A 24371-nucleotide genomic window follows, 5' to 3' on the forward strand; every position below is an offset into this window, starting at 1 on the left:
GTCGGCTAAGGAACCACAATAGGCTCTAAATCAAGAATCTTTAGAACACCGAGCAACTCATCCCCTTGGGATTCAAGGGTCTCTGTGAGAACCTGGTAAAAGCTCTCCTCGTCCCTAGAAAAAAAATGCCCCATGTGCTCACTCAGATACACAAGCACATATCATTTTACCTGCGATTATAAGGGCTCATAAATTCTCAAAAATCTCTCCCTAGACATTAAAGTACCCCTGAAATAGATCATCTCTCCTGTTCTATTCTATTAATCTCCTGTTCTCCCAGGTGATTCAGAAGTGTCCCAAGATTTGGGGGCTGGGGTTTCCAGGCAGCTGTGTTAGGAGACAAATCATCCACTGCAACGCAGCATAATTAATCCCACATGGAAAAGACAAAGGGCTGTCTCTTTTTCCCCACACCAACTTGTACTAAGAAAGTTCAAACGGAAAAGAACTGCACTTTAATCTCCAAACACTAGAGGATGTGGAGAACAGGACCCCAAGAATATCTCATAGCTGTTTTCTGCCTCATATCCATAAAATTACACAGAACCTTAGAAAAGATGAAATAAACAGGTAAAAACATCCTAGTCTCCACAGCACTGTGCTCTTCCTTTTACTCCAAGAAAGGAATCAGTCAAGAATGCCAATTAGCTTTACTAGATGACTTTTATCCCATATGGGCTTTGAAAACTATAGGTTGCCAAAGAAACCACATAACCTTATGCATAAATGAAGTAATCAAAACAAGAACATAGTATTTTCCCCCATAAGACTTGTAACAGTTTAGGTGTTAATGAAGGACTATTAACGAAGGACTATGTGTTACTGAGATACATGTGGTCTTGTGCAGTTGAGAGATTTGTAAATCAGCGTAGCCTTTCTTGGTGGTGGGAAAATTTGACAATTTTTATTTTAAAAAGATGTAAAAACATCCATTCTTTGTCTGATGCAGCAATTCCCTAGATATTTTGCAAAGGTAGGCCAAATATGTGTGACCAGGGTCAGTGAAACATAGTTTATAATGGCCCAACAGGAAATAAGAAGTCTGGTTGTTGGGTACATCACATGAGTGGAAAACTAAGTAGCCATCAACAGAATATGCTAGATCTGCTATGTGCTGATATGAAAAAAGCTGCAAGACATATTATTAATTGAAAAAAGACGCCGGAAACAAGGTATCATTATGTGGTTCTTTTAGTTTAAATTCTTCTAAGGATATGTATTCTTTATGCTAGTCATATGCATTAAATTTTGTTCTTGACAGATACCTAAGAAACTGTTCACTGTAGTTACTTTTGGAGAAAGTGACCAGAGACCAGCAAAGAGAAGAACGGTACTGACACAAAACATTTAAAAAACATACAAGCAACAGAGATCAGCTTGAGATAGGATCCTCTTTTTATCTTTTTCTTTACATTTTTCTGGATACAGACCCTAAATTTAGTAAGTGTTACTATAAAAATATAGCAGAAATCTCACTTAGAATTTTTTAAAGAGAAAGAAGCCATGTTTAGTGAAGGGATAAGTAGAAAGGGGAGGAGGACCCAAATACAATGCACAGTACGAAGCTGGTGGAGGAAAATCGGGAGAAACATTAACATTCAACCACCCTCTTCTCTCAAGATACTGCTGACATCATGAGCTACTCAAGCTTTCCACTGGGGATGAATAGCTCAGGCCTCACTCCAGTTGCCAGCTATTCATTCTCAGTACGGAAGATAGCAGGCTGGGAGAAAGCTGGCATCGTTAGTCCAAATTCTGCCTTTTGTGATATGGAAAAGGCAGAACAGTTGCGCCCGAAGAGCGCAAAGTGCAGAGAATGCTAAAGCTAAACACAGGAGACTGTCTTCCTGGCAGAGAACAAGCCTCCCTAAGCACACAGTGCAAAGGCACCACAGGGGTCCTGCCACTACACGCACTCCCGTGGCATAGAAAAGGAAGAGCCAGGTGCACATGCAACAGAGAGCAGGAGAAATCTCTGCTGCCCTACGGAGCCTCAGGGATTCCCCACTCAACACCAGGGATCCCCCCTTCTGGGATCCCATAGTTCCAACCTCATCAGACTGGCCCAGAGAGAGAATTAGCTAGGACTAAAAAATCACCAAGGAAGATAATCCTCTGTGCTTAATTGCCCCTTTCATCTGAGGCCCATGAAATAAACCATAATCTTGTTTACTCTGCATGATACTCTTCTGCAATAGTGCCTTAAAGTGGGAAGTTACTACCATATGGAATTTTCAGAAAAGCTAGCAATGCATGCAAATCTTTCATAAAGCAAGGTTTGGTTTTATATGCCATAAAAGGTCATAGGTGCCATAAAAGGTCATCTCTCCCCCGTGGGATTTAAGGAACATGAAAGAGATTCCTACTTGCCCCATCCACATATTTCTCTTAATGATGTCTGATATTCCCCCGTAAGTGATTTGAATCGTCGGCTCAGAATTGCCCTAAGAGTACTCTTTAATAGTGCAAACACAGGGGACATACCCCTAACACCGCGGTGGCGGTCTTAGCCTTTACTGTTGTAGTCACTGGTCCTTTGGAGAAATGGAAAGAAAAAAAACTTCCTCCTCACAAAAACACACTTAGGTGAATACACAATATAATTCCCATGCAATTTGGGGATTCACAATTCTCCTGAAGTTCATATCCCCTTCAGTCTGGGGTTAAGAATCCCCAGTTCAGTAGTAATGAGTTTAATAAATCACCATAATTCCCCTTCCATGCATCTGGGGAACCATGGACCTAAAGATAGAAGGCAGTGCTAAAGCAAGGCTTTCCCACTGCAAAGTTTGCCTAGAACTGATCCTGTCTAGAGCCTAGACTACAATTTATGACTTTTCCTTAGCAAGGAGTGTGGATATCTCACACTGCCTGCCCCTTGGGAATAGAGTTCTCCTGGCTTCAGAGAAACCCGGATACATTAGGAGATGTCCAACCGAGATCAACTGCCAACCAGCTTCCCACAACACATGCTGGCTGATTATATTTCTTGAGAGTTCAGGCAGGGAAAAGCGGTAACACCTTCTGAATAAAAGGAGCTCACCTCTGAGGTTTTCGAATATCCCAGAGTCCCACTCCTTCCTTCGAATTGGCTGTGGCCAATAACCTGGGCTCCACAGGGTTAAACATGACACTGTGAAAGGCTGATGGATAGTTGGCCAGGCAGAAGGGCTCTGTGAAGAGAAAAATTCTGATCAGTCCACTTCAGGCACTTCTGGGCCAATGGCAGGTAGACAAGGAGGAGTGTGAAGGCAAGGAAGAGCACAGCCTTAACAACTACCACTAGCATGCTTACTCACAAAGTCCCCACAAGTCCTGGCACACACCCTCTGTACACAGAAAGTCTGAACACAGCAACTTAAACACATATGCACGAAGTTTAAGCTATAATATAATACTGAGAAATACACATAGCACCTATTTAGATCCCGTAACAAAACACAAATGGTCATTGTAACCAGGAAGGTAAGCTGTTTCACAGTAAGTAAAACTGAATTCCTCATGAGCTAAAAAAAATTCACACTCAATTACTGGTAGTAGTATTATACCTTAATCCAAATTTACCAGCTTTAGAAATTAAGTTTTATAACTATATAGACTTAAAATAACAGTGCAGTTTTTCCTTCTGGCAATACTGTTCCCTAAATTGAAAAGAAAATGGCTTCAGTCTAGAATTTTAAGATTTCATTTCCAATGTTGAATACTTCAAAAAAAAAAAAAAAAGGACGTCTAATACTTGAACTTCTCTTGCGTCCAGCCAGCACCTATGTATATCAACCTCCCCTAGAAACCCTGTAGCCTCTTGCACACACTAGCTGGCTCCAGGTGAGGAAGGAGCCACTAGGCTGCCTGGGAGGACTCAATCCTGTGGAAGTTGTTTAGAAGCCGAAGGCGGAAAGCACTTCTCAGTCCATGACTCTGTACAGGCCTCTGTGGGGGGAGAGGGCACAGGGAGTGCTCAATCATCTCAGCCAGGAGGCAGTCCAGACAAAGGGGAATTTCATCTAGGAAGCAAACCATTACATTCAACCATAGATGCTGCTTTGGCTACCTTATCTTCCTGACCCTAAGAATAGGCTTCTCCTAAAGCCTGAACCTCAGTAATGAGCACAGACCAACATATTAAATGCTCCGCATATAGAATAAAGACTCAGAGCCTGCCAGACAAGGCAGGCAGGATAGGAACTTGGGTACAGAGGTATGGCACTGACAAAGCTGCACCAAGAGTGGGGCTGTGGGTGGCACTGAAGGCATGCTGGAGCAAAGAGCCTTTGAAGATAGAGCGACTGAACTCTCTCTGCAGGAAATGAGCTGAAAAGGTGAATTTCCTGAAGAACTTCAGAGAAAGTCAACAAGACAAATTCTTCATTTTACATTTCAGAGATGCAAAGAAAACATTCAGAAGAGGAACTCACCCAGACAATCCCCCTTAAACAGAGTGTATCTGCTATAATTTTAAGTTTCTATACACAGTTAAGGTGAGGGTCTGTGGTTCTTCCAGCAAAATAACAACCTTGGAACTAGGATGCAACAAAGTGCACGATGCCCCCACTCTCTTAAATAACCAAGAACATGCGCATTTCAGCACCATGCGCACAGCCGGCCCTTGTGGCTCCCCTCCACCAATGAGGCACCACACATTCTATTCCTTGGGGCTACCTCGCAACAAGACACTGTGGTGTTTACACCACTGCAAAGGTCTGTGGACCACAAGTGACTGGAAGAGGACTGGCAAAGGTGCCTCACTTCTGACTACTGGGGGGTAGGATTGGACCTCCAGAGACACACATTTATGTCCCCATGAGAGTTTCCTCTCCCTTTACAGCACTTCTGCCCAGGTTACTCAAGTCATAAACTGGATCTGTGATGAAGCTGATATCAAACTCTGCAGCACAGTCCAGCTACGTTGTGCACAGGGGCCCTACCTCCATGGGGAGATTCCCGGATGTCCCAGATGAGAACCCGGCCATCATCGGAGGAGCTGGCAAAAATGTTGTCATTCACAGGGCTCACTGACAAGCCATACACCGCATCTTCATGAGCGAACACATCTAAGGTCTCACTGCTGAGAGACAGAGAGCAGAGAGAGGCACACAGGCACACACATACACACAAAAATAGTGCAGAGTCCCAGCCCTCTAGTTCCTAGAATGAAGCTCTCTTCATTTCCAGGAGAAAGCCAACCCAACTAAACCCCCCAAAAATACCTACTTTTTTACTAAAAAGTAGGTATTCAACTTTCAGGTTAAAAGAAAAAGGTATTATTAAAGAGACAAGACCTCACAACAAGTTTGTTTTTTGCCCTGAGTGTATTTAAAAGTGACTCAAGGGAATTCCCTGGCAGTCCAGTGGTCAGGACTTGGTGCTTTCACTGCCAGGGCCCAGGTTCAATCCCTGGTTGTGGAACTAAGATCCCCACTGTACTCCTCCTCACCACGTGCCCACCAAAAAAGTGACTCAACATATGAGTTTCATGTTTTGACTTACTACAGACTGCATCTGCTTGTGTACAGACTTGGGGAGTGGTGCTGGATTTCCAAAAAGTGAGGGAAAACAATAAAGCAGCCCTGATGCCAGCAAGGGAAGAAGAGGAATTCCTGATGTCTGGCATGTGAGAAAATGCATGGCCCAAAGCCAGGCTGCCTCAGTTCAGATCCCAACATCACTTGACCTTAAGTTACCTAACATCTCCATGCCTCAGTTTTCTAATTGAGATCATAATAGTACTGCCTCATAAAATTACTGTGAGGGTTAAGTGTTTCCTTCCCTTCTAACCTTGCCCTTTAAAATTTCACCAGAAAACTATAATTTTATAGCAACTTTGTAAATCTTTTTATAAATCAAAATTTAGTTTGAAAACTATTACCGAAATCTTTTTTTCAGCAAAAGACAGTTGATTTTATGCTATTTACTTCAAAAAAAGAAGAACTATTTTGGTCTAAAGAGATAACTGCCTTTCTTCATATGAAAAACAGAGTTAATCACTTTCACATATCAACAATCTATTTACCTTTCAACATCATGGAGGATAACTTGCTCATCGTTTCCTGTAAGGGAAAAAGGAGACATTTGACAATTCCTGCAAAGTGGTCCCGTTCATATTACAATTCAGTATGTTAAAGATTTCAGGGAAAACAAATGGACAAAGTCAGTGTTAATAAAAATTGAGTGCTAATTAGAAAAAAGGTTTATAAAAATCATTAAGGATAGAATATACTTATAGAGAATTTTAAAAAGCATAATAGCAACTAGAAATAACAAAATAACAATCTCCAAAATGCATTATCCAATGATTAAAAAAACAAAACAATGGCTCTTCAGGAAAAGAGTAAGTGATCACTGGCAAATCAATCAACTACTCCAAGCTATGTTTTTTTCATTTGTTCTTTTTTTTTTTTTTAAACAAAACATTCATTATCCGTGAGACCTGGAATAATATCTGTTACTTTTCTATGTCTCAGCACAACAGGAATAATTGTGTCTACTTCATAGTAGTTGTGAAGATAATAGTGTAAAAGCATTCAGACTAGAACTAGGCCCCCCAACAAATGTTTGCTACTATTCACATCCTCATCTTTTATAACATTAAAATTTAATGATGATTTAATTAAAATTGGATGATGATGATGATACTAAACGAAGGGAAAGTTTTTATCCACAACTTTTTTCTCTTGCATTCTCTTTATTCCATCAAGGCATCTACAAATACTATACATTCATGATATGTATAGTCCTGCCTTCAAGTGGTTTATACAGCTAACAAATAAAAACTCCAAAATGAAGACAGCAAAAAAATTTCCCACTCTATGCTAAAAGTATAAGCAGTAGAGATGTGGCTAGGTCATCTTAAAGTCCTCCCTGTAACTCTATTGTGGGTTCATATGAAGTAAATCAAACCCGCGTTAATGCCTTATAGGTAACAGGCACAGTGTGAAGTGCTGAGGATCTGAGAGGAATAAGTGAGGAATTCACAGTCTACCTGCACGAACAATTAACAGTGATAAGATGGGTTATCTTATAGTGATATGCTCTACCATGGGAACACAGATAAAGGGGCAATTGTGTCCTTTATGAGCAGGGTGAAAGTACATGGCAAATATGTTTTTATGGGAAAGGAGACACTTGAATAGAAACTCAGAATTCTAACCGATCGAAGGCTTAGGGTAATTGGTGGGGTTGGACAATGATTATGGCCTGTGGAAAAACAGTAATGGCACTTAAGATGGCAAGTGACTTAGGAATCTAGAGCACAAGATGCGGGGGAGGAAAATGAGGCCAGGCAGGGAGACTGGGTTCAGACTTTATCCTGTGGACAGACACTGAAGGTCAAAGGTTCACAGGACTGATTCAACTTTTCAAAGAAAACTTGTATAAGCAATGAGTAAGAAGATACTGGTAGCAGAAATCACAGAAGGACACTACAGTAGTCTAGGCCAAAACTGAGGACCTGAATCAGAGTAGTAGGTACAGCAGCAGAACAGAAACTGAAGGATGAATATGAGGCTTTCAAAACATTAATAGCTGGTGACTTATGAGATGTAAAAATGACAGAAAGGCACGTTTGGTGCTGATTTTGAGATTTCTATTAGATTGAACCATATAAAATTGTCATTGTTGTAGGTTGAAAATGCTTCAATGTCAGCGGTTCCTTAAAAGTTAAACCTAACAATTTAGATAATTACTTGAATGGTGATAATAACTGAGAAACGGAATCCGTGAAACAAGAGGAAGTATTTGTGCAGGTGAGAAGAACTAAAATCTTAGTTTTAGATCTGCTGCATTTAAACTACTTTTGGAACACAAGGTAGATATCCAGTGGGGAAATCTGCAGCGCAGAAGAGAAAGTGTTAGTCGCTTAATCATGTCCGACTCCTTGTGATCCCATGGACTGTAGCCCATCAGGTTCCTCTGTCCATGTAATTCTCCAGGCAAGAATACTGGAGTGGATTGCCAGTCCCTCCTCCAGGGGATCTTCCCAACCCAGGGACTGAACCCAGGTCTCCTACACTGCAGGAAGATTCTTTACTGTCTGAGCTACCATGGAAGCAGAAGAGAGGTCAGGCCTAGAAATGTAGTGGTCAGACAGGAGTGTGATTGATGGATGCCATCAAGAGGCTGGCTTGACTGCAAGCCATTCCAGTTATACCCCAACATAACATGTTTTCAAAAAAGAGCCACTAATGGGTCATAATACCAACTGGAATCAAAACCTTTAAAATCTTTAAAAACAGAATAGAAAAAAAAAAAATCAGAGTGAGTCACACATAGTAAAGTTAAGTACTCTTTCTAATATGTATCTGTGTACCAGACTGCAATGTGAAGTTTTCTACCAAAAAAGATAGAAAGAAACAAGAGCAAAGGAGAGAAAGGACAGACAGACATTAGTCTGATATGTGTATCTAAACTGCTATCATACAGAGAAGACAAGCTACGGGAAACCAATATTTCCACAACTCAGTGGGCTAAAAGAAAGGAAATTTGGAGTAATTTTAGCACTCCTTTATCTGAAATCCCAGCCACAGTCAATTTCCCAAGGGGAAATCTCCCTTCTGCTCACCTCCAGAGAATACTTTGGTGTTCCCACTGTTGAAAGCCAGGCAAAAAATGTTGGAATGATGCTCTCCTTTCAGCTGTATGGGCTTAACTCTGGAGTGGATAGCTTGTTCCATGTGCCATAGTAGAACCCGACGATCATCTCCTCCTTGAGAGGGGAGCAAGAATCTAGGGTTAAAACAGCTGGCATTTCAAGGCTGATACTTCATTTTTCCAGCCTGAATCCCATACTTTTCAAAACTGCATCTCCCCACCTCCATGAGACTCTGATGCACATAAACCCAGGACTCTATCCCCTTAATCTTCAGTGGACATGTGGCCTCTAAGTCACTCACTCTTCCCCAGGAATTACATCTTGGACAGACACACAGAAATTCCTGAATTTTCAGAGACCCAGTCATTTACACATTTCTTCATTTGCTACCTAAAATTCTTCCACTAAAGTTTCCCCACTTTTTTTCTGGTCTAACAGAACCTGAGTTGCTTTCTACTGCTTGCAAAGAACTCTAAAGAAATTATCCCCGAATTTAAAGCATAATAGTTTTCCAAAGCACTCTCCTTGATGAGATCTCATTGACTATGGGACACTAGACAAAGGATAACTGAGGAACTGCCTGTCACAGCAGCAGGATCAAGACAGAACTTGGCTCTCAAGAAGCTCGGTCCAGCTCTTTCCTCTGCACAACTCTCTATAGTCTGAGTAGAATGAGCAATATTCTACTGCATGCGCCAGCTCCTAGAGAATGAGAAGATACATGTTCTACATATTCTTTATTTTTGCAAATGCATTATACATGTCTGGAAGGATGAACAATGGACTGTTAAAAGGGTTTACTACTTCCAGGGAGTAGGATTAAAAAAGAGTTAGAACACATGTTAGAAAGTTTTTACTTTTATAGATTTGGCATGGCTTGACTCTTTATAATAAGCCTATATTATATTCCTAATAAAAATGTAACTTTCAACAGGGCAGAAAAATAGTAAGTTCTATACTTCAGCCTCCCCTTCTCCATTCAATATAATAGCTACAAATTGTATCACAATCATACAAAAGCGTACCACTAGATGCAACCACTAAATCAATAAGTCTATAAGAATTAACACAGAAAGATGACCACAGGTCTTTGTCAGGGGAAAAACATGAAGTGTAAAATAGTATGCATACCAACATCCTTTTGTGTAAAACAAATTTTTAAGAAGCTCCATGACAGCAGGAACCTTGTCAGTTTTGTTCACTGCAGACTTTCTAGCACCTAAGTGAATGCCCCAAGGAGTAGACACTGAATTAACATGCTTATGTTTGCATGTCTATGCTTGTATTTGCATATCTAGATGGCTGTAAAAGGAGTTGTTTTCAGTGGACACCACTTCTAGGCTAGGGCTACTGGGAGACTTTTCACTGTGATAAAATTTATGTAACAGAAAATGCAGCATTTTAATCATTTATGAATGTACAATTCAGGGCATTAAGTATATTTGCAGTGCTGTGCAAACATCACCATTATCCATCTCCAGAACTTGTACATCTCCTCAAACTTTTAGTTTGAGTACTGTACCCAATATTTATTCTGTACCCAATACACGGTCTCTCTCCCCAGTGCTCAGTAACCATTATTTTACTTTCTGCCTCTATGAATTTGATTACTCTAGGTACTCCCATATAAATGGAATCATGTAATATTTGTCCCTTTGTGTACGGTTTAGTCACTTAGCATTAACATCTTGAAGGTTCATCTATATGGTAGCACATATCAGAATTTCATTCTTTGTAAGGCTGAGTAATATTTCATTACACACATATCATTTTTTTAAAGTTCATTCATCCATCTATAGATATTTAGGTTGTCTCCACCTTTCGGCTATTGTGCGTAGCATTGCTAAGAGCATATGGATGTATAAATATTTGTTCAAGCCCCTACTTTCTGTTCTTTGGGTATATACTGTTGGAAAAATCATTATGTTTTAATTATTACTTTATACCTTCCTTTACTACTTGATGTTTTGCCATAAACATATTTCCTCTTTTAGTTAAAAAAAGTAGAAAATAGAGTAGCCAAATCAAACTTATTCTCCCTCCTCCAGAAAGAAGTTGCCTTCATTCCTTGAGTTCCTTTGTTTCTTGGGATTCTTCTTCCTTCCATTGTTGGTCAAAATCAAGTTGTGTCCTCCTCCAAAGTATTTCATTTATCTACCAGAATGATCCCTTAACTATGACCCACAATGTTCTTTGTTTATGATTTGCCTAATTCAACTAGGCTGGCCTGGGATGGTTATTTAAATCCCATATCTCTTATAAAGTTAAAGTCATGAAAATAAAGTTTGGGGGTTTGTTTGTTTTATTTTAATGGAAAATGGCATAAAGGGGTTTTCCTCCCTATTCACAGATTTGACAAGCCACGGGCACTTTAGTTCTACATAGTCTCTACTCTTTCTGATTTCCCCCACCACTTGAGGCCACAGGTCAGAGACTTGGCACTGTTTTTGCTACTCTGTATCTTAGAGAAATATTTTTCTGTGCCCACCTCTGTATCAAAAGTGCAAATTAAAAGATAAAGAGGCCCACATGTTTCTTCCACTTATTCATGTTTCTAATCTAATCTCTCTGAGCCTGACTTTCATCAAATACATACCTAGGATCAGCTTTACTCTCATGGGTTTTACGGACTATAAAGTCAACTACAAGAGAGTTAAGTAATTTGCCAAGGTAGTAACTGTAAATAAAATGGTTGGTTAATCAAGATTCAAAGGGCTTCCCTGGTGGTTCAGCTGGTAAAGAATCCACCTGCAACGCAGGAGACCTGGGTTCGATCCCTGGGTTGGGAAGATACCCTGGAGAAGGGAACAGCTACCCACTCCAGTATTCTGGCCTGGAAAATTCCATGGACTGTATAGTCCATGGGGTCACAGGACTGAGTGACCTTCACTTTCACGATTCAAAAGGAAATAGTTAAAAGACTCCATAGTCCCCACTCTCTTAACCATTATTGTAGATTGTTTGCATTACAAAACAAAAAACAAACCATAACCAACAAAGCAAATTCAGTTGATGAACAACTGAAGGGATTCTCTGCCTTGGTAGCACAACTCAAAACACAGTAGGTAAAAATAAAACAAAGGACCACAGGAATAAAAACAGAAATCAACTTAACTGGAGTTAAACAGAGGGAGCAGAGACAGGGACCAAGAAGGGACTGCCTGAAATGATAAAAGATTCTAGTAGCAACACACAAAACTGATCATGGCTTATTTCAAAGAATACACAAGAATTTCTACAAATCAATTTTGAAAACCACTAGGAAAAGAGGCAGACATGACAACTCACAGAAGAGGAAAATAAAATGGCAAATAGATATTATAGAGGATCTCAACCTCTAAAGTAATTAGAGAAATGTAAATTATAGAGCTCTTCTTTCAAAATGGCACAAAGAAATGTACAAGAATGTCCACTGCCTCACTGTTCATAATAGCAAAGAAAAAAAAAGTAGGTAACACAAATATCCATCAATATATGAACAATAAAAACAATTGGGATGAAAATACAAATAAAATCTAAGCTCAGTGGAACCACTACCCAGCATTTAAAACGAGCTAGATACATGTACCAAAATGAATAAACTTTGAAAACCTAATTTTAAGTAATAAAAACAGGTTTCAGAAGGATATGTAAAGGAAAACATTAAGTATATATAAACATGCAAAACACCACCATATTATTTAAGAATAAACACAAACAGTAAAAGGGGACCTCAAATGTATGTGTAAAATCTTGTTTCTTTTTTAAAATACTAAGATTAGAAGCAAATTCAACAACCAACCAACACACTGTCAAATTCGATATATCTCTTCCTATTTAAATATGGCATGACATTGTTATATCTTTTAGGTATAGCAATGGTATTGTGGTCATGTTAAAAAAGAAAAAAAACTTATCAGTTAAGGATGCATTCTCTAATGGGGTTAAGTGGTGAATGTCTGGAAGTTCCTTTAAAATATTCTAGAAAAAAAAATGGAGGTGAATAGGTGATAAAATATTAATTGTTACAGATGGGTATACTACATTTTTGTATATGCTTGCACATTACCAAAGAATTTAAAATATATATATTTTAAAGATTTTTTTAAAATGTGGACCATTTTTAAAGTCTTTACTGAATTTGTTACAATATTGTATCCTTTTTTATGCTTTGGTTTTTTGGTCATGGGGCATGTGGGATCTTAGCTCCCCAATCAGGGATCACACTTCATCCCCTGTATTGAAAGGTGAAGATATAATCACTGGACCACCAGGGACATCCCTATATATTTATATATATATATTAATGTTCATGATAGAAAAAGAAAATAAAACTCTCCAGGATGTGCCGGGATATCCACAGAAAAGAAATATAACTGAGGGAACCTCTGTGTTTCATTAAGATATCAACAGGCAGCACAACCTCTCTCTGCCAGCAGCACGACCTCTCTTGAACTGCACTAGCATTAAAAAAAAAAGTTCAGTAAAAAAGGAAAAAGAATATCTATACCTATGCACTCAAAGTCATAACCATTCTCAACCAAAGAATCTTCCCCTATCACCCAGATTATCTTTAATCTTCATTTTGGATTTAATTTTACAAAATAAATACTTGGGGATTTAACATGAATGGTTATTTGTAGAGTGCCTCGGGATCATGTAAAATGATGTGTTCTTAGTACCTAAAATGATAATGGCAGCCCAAGTCCACAGGAGACTGGAATCACTGAGGCAGAAACCATCCCTGTGACAGGGCCTGCTTCCTCTGCTTGCCCTCAAGGGCAGTGTCAGAAGCCGCTAGGTGCACATTCTCCCCGACCCTGCCCCATTTCCTCAGGCAAGGTATTAAGAGCCCTGTACAAAGATAACACTTTTCAACCATGTGTTGGCAAAAAACACAAAAGATACAAACTGAGGCATTATCTGAAACCGTTGGGCTGCTTTTTAGCCAGTAGAGGGAGCAGAACAGCTGTGCCCAAATTTCTGACCCCAAAAAGCTAAGGAGAGCTGATGAAGCAAGGATAGATCAGTTTAGAACGTGAAAAAAGCTCTACAGTTTCTACAGTTCTGTCTCTGTGAGTCATCTGGTCAGTTCAAAAAGGACACAGGTTGCCTGTACCACTTACTACCTATGTACCTTTAGACAGGTTGCTGCTGCTGCTGCTGCTAAGTTGCTTCAGTCGTGTCCGACTCTGTGTGACCCCAGAGACGGCAGCCCACCAGGCTCCCCCATCCCTGGGATTCTCCAGGCAAGAACACTGGAGTGGGTTGCCATTTCCTTCTCCAATGCATGCAAGTGTAAAGTGAAAGTGAGGTCTCTCAGTCGTGTCCGACTCTTAGCGACCCCATGGACTGCAGCCCACCAGGCTCCTCCATCCATGGGATTTTCCAGGCAAGAGTCCTGGAGTGGGGTGCCATCGCCTTCTCCATCAGACAGGTTACCTCTCTAAATTGTATCCTCTCATCTGCAAAACTGAGAAAATAAGGACCTATTGTCTATAGTGTTATTGGACTTCCCTGGTGGTTCAGATTATGAAGAATCTGCCTGCAATGTGCTTGATCCCTGGGTCAGGAAGATCCTCTGGAGAAGGGAATGGCAACCCATTCCAGTATTCTTGCCTGGCAAATTCCATGGACAGAGGAGCCTGGCGGGCTATAGTCCATGGAATCGCAAAGAGCTGGACATGACTGAAGCACAAACACATGTTAGGATTAATGATAGATCTGTGTGAAAGGCTTAACCCACTGCCTGATAAATAACACAGGTAGATAAATGTTAGCTAATGTGTTAGCTAATTATTATGCTATTTGAACTAAAACAATAGCTAACATCAGTTAAACCTACTCTGGGTGAGGGACTATCCTAAGGGTTTTACATGTAGTGGATCTTCTAATCCTCTTAATAACCCTATGAATCAGGTATTATCCAGATGAAACTACAGAAAAACTAAGTAACCTGAAGGCACACAGCAACCAAAAATGTGAGCTGGGATCTGAATCCAGGTAATCTGTCTCCAGAGATGGTGCTCCTTACCACTATACAATCCAGCCTCTCAAGTACACAGAGGCTAGTCAGCAAAGCAAACGAGTGAAACTTGCCAGATTAAACAGCAAAGGAGAGATTACACAACTTTGTTTAAAAGAAAGCCACTACTAGGCCAGAGGAGTACAGGCTTAAGTCATATCTCCCAATGGTTTAAGAGAAGACAGCACCTTGATTTTTGCAGGCTGAGTGCAGGCTTCAGTGCAGGCTGCATGCAATTAGCCAATGGAGAGGTTAAAACTGGGTGATTTGTCCAAGGTCACAAAACTGGGGTCGAATGGCAGTTCCCAAATTAGGGAACTCTTTCAAGAGAAGACTCTACACATGGACATCACCAGATAGTCAATATCGAAATCAGACTGATTATATTTTTTGGAGCCAAAGATGGAGAAGCTCTATACAGTCAGTAAAAACAAGAGAGGAAGCTGACTGTGTCTCAGATCATGAACTCCTTATTGCCAAATTCAGTCTTAAATTGAAAAAGTAGGGAAAACCACTAGACCATTCAGGTATGACCTAAATCAAATCCCTTAAGATTATACAGTAGAAGTGACAAATAGATTCAAGGGATTGTATCAGATAGAGTGCCTGAAGAACTATGGATGAAGGTTGGTGACACTGTACAGAAGACAGGGATCAAGACCATCCCCAAGAAAAAGAAATGCAAAAAGCCAAACTGGCTGTCTGAGGAGGCCTTACAAATAGCTGTGAAAAGAAGACAAGGGAAAAGCAGAGAAAAAAAGGAAAGGTATACTCATTTGAATGCAGAGTTTCAAAGAATAGCAACAAGAGGTAAGAAAGTCTTCCTCAGTGATCAGTGCAAAGAAATAGAGGAAAACAATAGAATAGGAAAGATGAGAGATCTCTTCAAGAAGATGAGAGCTACAGAGAGAACATTTCATGCAAAGATGGGCACAATAAAGGACAGAAATGGTATGGACCTAACAGAAGCAGAAGATATTAAGAAGAGGTAGCAAGAATACACAGAAGAACTATACAAAAAAGATCTTCACGACCCAGATGATCATGATGGTATGATCACTGACCTAGAGCAAGACATCCTGGAATGTGAAGTCAAGTGGGCCTTAGGAAGCATCACTACAAACAAAGCTAGTGGAGGTGATGGAATTTCAGCTGAGCTATTTCAAATCCTAAAAGATGATGCTGTGAAAGTACTGATATGCCAGAAAATTTGGAAAACTCAGTAGTGGCCACAGGACTAGAAAAGGTCAGTTTTCATTTCAATCCCAAAGAAAGGAAATGCCAAAGAATGCTCAAACTACTGCACAATTGCACTCATCTCACACACTACTAAAGTAATGCTCAAAATTCTCCAAGCCAGGCTTCAACAGTATGTGAACCGTGAACTTCCTGATGTTCAAGCTGGTTTCAGAAAAGGCAGAGGAACCCGAGATTAAATTGCCAACATCCGCTGGATCATGGAAAAAGCAAGAGAGTTCGAGAAAAACATCTATTTCTGCTTTATTGACTATGCCAAAGCCTTTGACTGTGTGGATCACAATAAACTGTGGAAAATTCTGAAAGAGATGGGAACACCAGACCACCTGACCTGCCTCTTGAGAAATCTGTATGCAGGTCAGGAAGCAACAGTTAGAACTGGACATGGAACAACAGACTGGTTCCAAATAGGAAAAGGAGTTCGTTAAGGCTGTATATTGTCACCCTGTTTATTTAACTTATATGCAGAGTACATCATGAGAAACACTGGGCTGGAAGAAGCACAAGCTGGAATCCAGATTGCCAGGAGAAATATCAATCACCTCAGATATGCAGATGACACCACCCTTATGGCAGAAAGTGAAGAGGAACTCAAAAGCCTCTTGATGAAAGTGAAAGTGGAGAGTGAAAAAGTTGGCTTAAAGCTCAACATTCAGAAAACGAAGATCATGGCATCCGGTCCCATCACTTCATAGGAAATAGATGAGGAAACAGTGGAAACAGTGTCAGACTTTATTTTTCTGGGCTCCAAAATCACTGCAGATGGTGACTGCAGCCATGAAAATAAAAGACGCTTACTCCTTGGAAGGAAAGTTATGACCAACCTAGATAGCATATTCAAAAGCAGAGACATTACTTTGCCAACAAAGGTCTGTCTAGTCAAGGCTATGGTTTTTCCTGTGGTCACGTATGGATTTGAGAGTTGGACTGTGAAGAAGGCTGAGCGCCGAAGAATTGATGCTTTTGAACTGTGGTGTTGGAGGAGACTCTTGAGAGTCCCTTGGACTGCAAGGAGATCCAACCAGTCCATTCTGAAGGAGATCAGCCCTGGGATTTCTTTGGAAGGAATGATGCTAAAGCTGAAACTCCAGTACTTTGGCCACCTCATGCAAAGAGTTGACTCATTGGAAAAGACTCTGATGCTGGGAGGGATTGGGGGCAGGAGGAGAAGGGGATGACAGAGGATGAGATGGCTAGATGGCATCACTGACTCGATGGACGTGAGCCTTGGTGAACTCCGGGAGTTGGTGATGGACAGGGAGGCCTGGCGTGCTGGGATTCACAGGGTTGCAAAGAGTCGAACACAACTTAGCGACTGATCTAATCTGAAAATCACTGCAGATGGTAACTGCAGCTATGATATTAAAAGACGTTTACTCCTTGGAAGGGAAGTTATGACCAACCTAGACAGCATATTCAAAAGCAGAGACAATACTTTGCCAACAAAGTCCATCTAGTCAAAGCTATGGTTTTTCCAGTAGTCATGTATGGATGTGAGAATTGGACTATAAAGAAAGCTGAGTGCCGAAGAACTGATGCTTTTGAACTGTGGTGTTGGAGAAGACTCTTGAGAGTCCCTTGGACTGCAAGGAGATCCAACCAGTCCATCCTAAAGGAAATCAGTTCTGAATATTCATTGGAAGGACTGATGCTGAAGCTGAAACCCCAATACTTTGGCCACCAGATGTTAAGAACTGACTCACTGGATCACTGGAAAAGACCCTGATGCTGGGAAAGATTGAAGGTGGGAGGAGAAGGGGATGACAGAGGATGAGATGGTTGAATGGCATCACCGACTCAATGGACATGAGTTTGAGTAAACTCCGGGAGTTTACTCAGGGTTTACTCAATTTACAGGGAGGCCTGGAGTGCTGCAGTCCATGGGGTCGCAAAGAGTCAGACATGATTGAGCGACTGAACTAAATTGAACTGAACTGAAATTAGGGAGAAAAAAATCAAATGGTAAGTGCAGGCAGGGGTGGAGAGAGAAGGTGGTATCACATGAATTTGACTCTTCACTACAAAGAAGTAGCCACAGGAGTAATACTTCTGCTATTACTCTGCTCTTATCTAGTATCTTTATCCTGAAAATAATTCCACTCATCTACCGATTATCTCATTTTTCCACATATCCGATTAAGTAAGTAAGGTAGAAAAATTATCCCCATTTTAAGGATGTGAAGAGTAAGGCAATGGTTTGCCTCAATGAAGGAAGCCTCGACTCCTAGTTTGAAACACTTTACACTAAGGGAGAAGCAGAAATTAAAGTCGCAGCAACACCCTAAAGAGACAACTAGAACACTGGGAAATAAAATGGTTTCTCTAAAATCAGATCACTAACAGCAGTGGAGTTTAATAGAATTAGGGTCTTTAAATCCTAAGCCAGCACATCAATCCCTAGAAAATGTCTCTACTTCCTAAACAGAAATAGAGGGGAAAAAATCCATATCAGAATCACAGAAGAGAGTCCGAAGACACCTAACAGATCATCTTCTCCAATTTCCCCATTCTGCCAACGAAGAAACTAAGGCACAAAGAGGCAAACTCCCCCGTCCCAAAATACACACCACCAGTCAGAGGCAAAGTGGGATTCAAATCCAAGATGACTGAGTCCAAAGCCCCTGTTTCTCCTAAAGTGTAGTAAGCAGAGGCCACTGGATGATTTCAGACAGTAGAGAAATGACTTTAATAATTATGTATTTTAACGTGTGTTAGGGGGAAAAAACTTAGCATATTAAACCCATGATTTCACAGACATTATAGTAATATAAAGTTTCCTTTCAAATACTGTTTTAAGGAGTCAATTTAGAAAAAATGCTAAATAGCAAGGTGATATATGAAAAAAAAAATGAAGAGAAAACATAAAACAGCAGAGGTGGCCTAATTTCAATTTAATTTTTTTAAATATACACATATAAAGACTAAATAAAGTATGTCCCATATGTCCAAAATGGTCATCCTGAGTAGGTGTGATCTTTCTTTAAATATCTATTTTCCAATTTTCCCATAATTAATATATGACATTTAAAAAACATGAATAAGTGGGAAGTCTGTCTTATAAGTGCCATAATCTGATAAATTGTATGACTCAACAGGAAATTCTCAATAGTAAAGTATGGGAGTAGTGAAATGTCAAAGGGCAAAAGCTCCTCAAATAGAGCTGTTGAGTGCTCAGTCGCTCAGCTGTGTCTGATTCTTTGTGACCCCATGAACTGTAGCCCGCCAGTGGAATTTTCCAAGCAAAAATACTGGAGTGGGTTGCCATTTCCTACTTCAGGGACTCTTCCCTACCCAAGGACGGAACCTGGGTATCCTGTGTCTCCCACATTGGTAGGAGGATTCTTTACCACTACAGTCACCTGGGAAGCCCCAAATAGAGCTAGGGCAACACTAAAAACAGATTCTCTGGGCCTCAACAACGGTAAGAATTTACAGGGAATTTATGAGAGTGGACGATACATTCATTTTGAGGTATTCCCAGACCACAGACTGTCCTCATGTCCTGTCTCATTTCTGCCATAGAGAACTAACCTGGACAATATGCTTTCCCGATTAAAGCATAGATGGTCTTCATTCATTCTGCGAAGTTTCTTATTTTTACTTTTTTCTGTGTTTAAGAAAACTGCCTGCCTAACTTTTGCAGAAGCAAGGAACAACACAATAAAGTTTTCTTTTACCCTTCATAGGCAATTTCTAACAATTAAACCAATGTAGGCACCAATGCTTAGTCCCTCCAGGAAGGTAAACAGAGAGGTCAACTCTAAGACTAAATCAAGTTGACGGTGGTTGCCAAACATGTCAGTTTCAGTTGTTTCTTGCCGTATGTCTAAGGCAAAACATGCTGCAGCCACCTATGGCAGGAAGCCATAAAATATTAGTATTTGGTCATCAAACATAGTTAAGAAATCTACAAAAAAAAAAAAAAAAAAAACCAAAACCCACCAAAACTATCCTCAGAGACTCCAATTAGTTACCTGGCTTTAAGGAGTAATACCAAATACACAACCAGAATTTAGATACAAGACTTTAATGGAAATTTAGAATGAGGAAAGTTGTATAACAAGATTTTGACAGGTATCTGGATTTGCAAAAAATTCCTCCTCCTGAGTAACGTTCTTGGAAGACTTTTTAAAATAAGGAAGTATAGGCAGGCTAAGAATTAAAACTAGAGAGTCAACCAGATTGACAGTCTGCCTCCACCCTGGAAAATCTCTACTACTCATCTGCAAAATAATGAGGCATCATCAACTTAATAAAACAATCCCTTTCAGAGACAATAAAACTGCAGAGAGAATGTACTGGTGGAGTAAGCCACTTTGAGGAAGTCCTTTATAAATGCAGAACCTATGTTCCCTGCTGAGGGACCACGTCAGAAGACCCAGATTTTAATCTTGCTTGCACTGCTTTCTAGTTGTGAGCTACTGGGCTAATCATTTTACCTCTTTACTCCTTTATGTTCTTACATGTAAAATTAAAGGGGTTCAGTTAGATGATCATTAGTTCTTTTCAGCAATAAAACTGCATGATTCCACAGGGGCAGAACATCAGCAGCCTAAGATCACAAGACGGGTGAAATCAGGCCTTTAACCCAGGTCTCTTAAACCTCTTCAATGACACTCTACAGCCAACTGCCCACATACCTGAAAAACTACAATATCTGAAAACTCTTCACAGGGCCAACCTATACACTTGAAAGTCAACTTTCATTCCAAATGTACCTGGTGCTAGACAGATAATCCACAAAACTAAGCCTTTAGCATGGTTTCAATATCTATATCACATCACTTTGGGTTAAAAACACCTCAGGAAAAAAATTCCAACTCAGTGGAGAATCATTCATCAAAATGCCTTTCCTCAAAATCAACTCTGCAAAAAAACCAAGCCACAGGGAGAGTTTTTTAAAAAAGAAAGGAAGGGGACTTCCCTGGTTGTCCAGAGATTAAGAATCCACCTTCCAATGCAGGGGACACAGGTTCGATCTCTGGTAGGGGAACTAAGATCCCACAGGCTGCAGGGCAACTAAGCTTGAGCACCACAACTGGAGAGAGGCCCGCACACTGCAAATCCTAAGCCCGTGTGCTCTGGAGCCTGCAAGCTGCAAACAGGGAAGCCTGAAGCCGCTGCAATGAAGACCCAGCACAGCCAAATATTAAAGAAAAATAAATAAATAAAAAGAAAGAAAAAAGAATGTACAAGTGAATAGCAGGACAAGAACTATAAGAGGAAGTACATGGAAAGGTAGAGGTAACTTAGCCTCTAGAGCTAGCATTTTCTTAATGGTTTTAACATGTTTTTTGGCGGGGAGCGGGGTGGTTTCTAGGACAAGGAGAAAAATGACTAACCACCCTCTTTGCCTCTCAAACTTATACCTTCAAAGTGGCAGCTGAAAGACGTGACATGGGGAGAATGGAGGCTTGGAGGCTTTTCTAGCAGAGGCATTCAACAGTGAATAGGAGGAGTGAAGAGACTAAGGCTTTGGTTCTACCAGAGCTCCAGACAGCTCTTATGATCATGAGTAGGTGGCCCTAGACTTATCATCCAAACCAGGACCTTTTTAGGAATGAAAGAGCACTCATCATTGTATTAGGGCTATGGGGAAACTGGGTCCCAAGTAAATCAGATATATGGTCATCTTAGGTGTTAAGTGCCCCAGCAAAGGCAGGGGTGCTTCCCCAGTGGCTCAGCGGTAAAGAATTCACCTGCAACGCAGGAGACGCGAGTTCAATCCCTGGGTCGGGAAGATCCCCTGGAGGAGGAAATGGCAACCCACTCCTGTATTCTTACCTGGAAAATCCCATGAACAGAGGAGCCTGGAGGGCTACAGTCCATGAAGTTGCAAAACAGTCAGGCATGACTTAGCAACTAAACAACAACAAAGCAAAGGCAGGGGATCTACAGAGTTAGCTGATCGACCATATGACGAAACCTTACCTCACCTTATCAACCACAGGAGCCCCAGCAGAGGCAACAGGGAAGATGGAAATCAGCCTTTCAGCTAATACCATCTCTGCTCCTTGGGTAGAATATAAACTTGTCAGTTACCTCTGGTGCCATTTTCTCAGTGATTCCTACGCGTCACAGCCCTCTAGAATAAACTCCTTTATGACTGGTCCTAACAGGAAAACAGTACTCAAAGCACACAGACCTGCTCTCCAATGGATATCAACTCTGTATCCCAAGAGGTACATGACAGAATCTCGGGTATCTAACACTGCAAAGTGCAAGGAGTGAGCAAGGTGACAAAGAAGTGTGAACATGAAGGCATGGGAAGAGCAGGTATCTGAAGTGACAAACTGCTGTTGTCAATTCTTCCCCTTAATCCCTGACCTATAAAAACTGACGTAAGGGCAAGTGGAATCCAAGATCAGAATCTGAAGAGTAATCCTCCTTTTTCACCCAGTCAGTGAGTAACTCCGGAAGGAACCAGAACACCTTCTTTTTTACAGAAACAGAGTGACACTGCTGGTGACAGGAGTTAACCTGACCTGCAAGAGCACTATGCTCCTTGTTAGTGTTAAAAGTGCCTCCAAACGACTTATGGGCAGATCTCCCACGTTGCATTGTTTAAACCTTCTTCCAAAAAGCAGTTTATTCTGAAGCACATTATTTATCTCTACCCCAGGCATAGATATTTTCTCCCCATGTATAATTATAAGGAAATACACTTATTTCTGTCGGCTGGAATTCAGCCAAACATACTCAAGCAGCATACTTTCAGCAGAAATCAAACTCAAATCACAGGCTCAGTGAATACATATATATTGTTTGTACTTCTAGTGAGGTAAATGGGGAATAGGAACTAACTTGGTAACCAGAGTATGTATAGCCACTCCTATTCAGACTAAAGCAGGTGAGTTTAACCCAGTATGAAGTTAGTCACATGGTTTATAGAAGCAAGCATGAAACATGCAGTGTTAGGGAAGAAGACTTTAGAAGACTCCCAAAACCAAAATCCAGGTGAAGTAAGTTTTAGTCCTGAGAGAGATCTTGAGAGGTGAGAACTGAAGCTGTGATCAGAACTGTGCCTATTATTGGCTCCAAGCCCATGATCCATCCCCTCAACCCCACCAACCCCTTCCTGTTTTCACATAAAGGGGAAAAAAACCATTTAGCACACCAGAGTGATAGCATAGGGAGATGAGAATATAGGGGAAAGGTCAAATCCTTTTAAAATGTATGTAACATTCTAAAAATTTCAGAGCAGTTAGCAGCATGTCTCAGAACTCATGCAGACCCAGGCTGGAAATCCAGCTTCACCACAAACTACAGGTTTCACAAGTTACTTAACTTCTCTAAGCTTCAATTTATTGTCAAACATTTTTTTCTTTATTCCTGTTTTTGATAGCACTACAATGGGATCTTAGTTCTCCGTCCAGGGATGGAACCCGCACCTCTGCAGTCGAAGTGCAGTCTTACACTGGACTACCAGATAAGTCACTGTTAAACATTTATTTTTATAAACAGTAATATCTCAAACACCAGATGACCCATTCCTACTTAATGTGGTACACGCTGGGGAGCACTATAGATTTTTGAGAGATCAGCAGGAGATATAAGATAATGAGTTAAATTTTAGGGAGCTTATATTATGTTGGCAGTGGTGAGTAACAAGTATTAAAGCTGAAAAGAACAAAAATTTGGAAAGCAGCTATTGGAATCAAATTTTCTACAAAGATTAAGGTAATATATAAGGTAGTAAAAAACTCTTATTTCATTCCTAGAATTCTATTTCATTTTCTTTTAACGAGAGACAATGAATTCCAGTATCCATTTTTCCACTAATGCCCTGAGTGAGTGAATGAGTGTTAGTCGCTCAGTCACTCTGACTCTGTGGGACCCTATGGACTGCAGCCCACCAGGCTCCTCTAACCATGGAATTCTCTAGGCAAGAATACTGTATTGGGTAGCCATTCCCTTCTCCAGGGCATCTTCTCGATAACCCTGGTTTCTCACATTGCAGGCAAATTCTTTACCATCTGAGCCACCAGGGCAGCCCACTAACGCCCTACCTGTTCTCATTACAGAATCCTCAGCAGTCATTTATCAGTGTCTTCTTTTGATTCTTTAGCACTTAGTTATGACAATTAATACAAAACCTTCAAATCCCCTATCTTTCTAGATCATAAGTAACACTGGCTATTCTGCAAGTGGTAAATAAGACATACAAAGTGCTTAGCAGAGGGCCTGGCATTTCCACACACTATCTGCTAAATAAATGTTTTAAAAAGTAACTCAGAGGTATTATTGAGATTAAGGAGGCAGACATAGTGTGTTCTCAGTAAATATTTTAAATGAATAAACATAACATACCTATTTGAAATAAGTTATTTAATCAAAACATAGCAATACAATTTATCATCTAAGAAGAGCAACTAGAGTTGGACATGTGCTCAGAAATTGCTAACATTCAGCTTTGAACTGTTTCGAAGAGCTCCAGAAAAGGTCTCCTGCCTGATAAGCAGGGGCAGAAAACTATTAAAAGGTAACCTACAAGCAGCACTTGCCTAGGAGCAATGAGTCCTA

The 24371-nt window shown here is 40.5% G+C and overlaps 1 protein-coding gene across 2 annotated transcripts in view; it reads right to left on the bottom strand.

Moving 5' to 3' along the window:
- The window catches only part of DCAF5 (DDB1 and CUL4 associated factor 5), a 93441-nt gene that overhangs the window by 58882 nt on the left and 10188 nt on the right, over positions 1–24371 (bottom strand). For both annotated transcript variants that reach the window (XM_070797759.1, XM_019969112.2), the window contains exons 2-5: positions 8558–8701; positions 6011–6047; positions 4926–5065; positions 3044–3173 (exon numbers count right to left, since the gene is read on the bottom strand). In XM_070797759.1, coding sequence (XP_070653860.1) covers positions 3044–3173; positions 4926–5065; positions 6011–6047; positions 8558–8669 — 419 coding nt within the window. In that variant the 5' untranslated portion in view covers positions 8670–8701. The remainder of the gene's footprint in view (positions 1–3043; positions 3174–4925; positions 5066–6010; positions 6048–8557; positions 8702–24371) is intronic.

Source organism: Bos indicus, chromosome 10, assembly GCF_029378745.1.
Source record: "Bos indicus isolate NIAB-ARS_2022 breed Sahiwal x Tharparkar chromosome 10, NIAB-ARS_B.indTharparkar_mat_pri_1.0, whole genome shotgun sequence".
NCBI classification, from domain to species: domain Eukaryota; kingdom Metazoa; phylum Chordata; class Mammalia; order Artiodactyla; family Bovidae; genus Bos; species Bos indicus.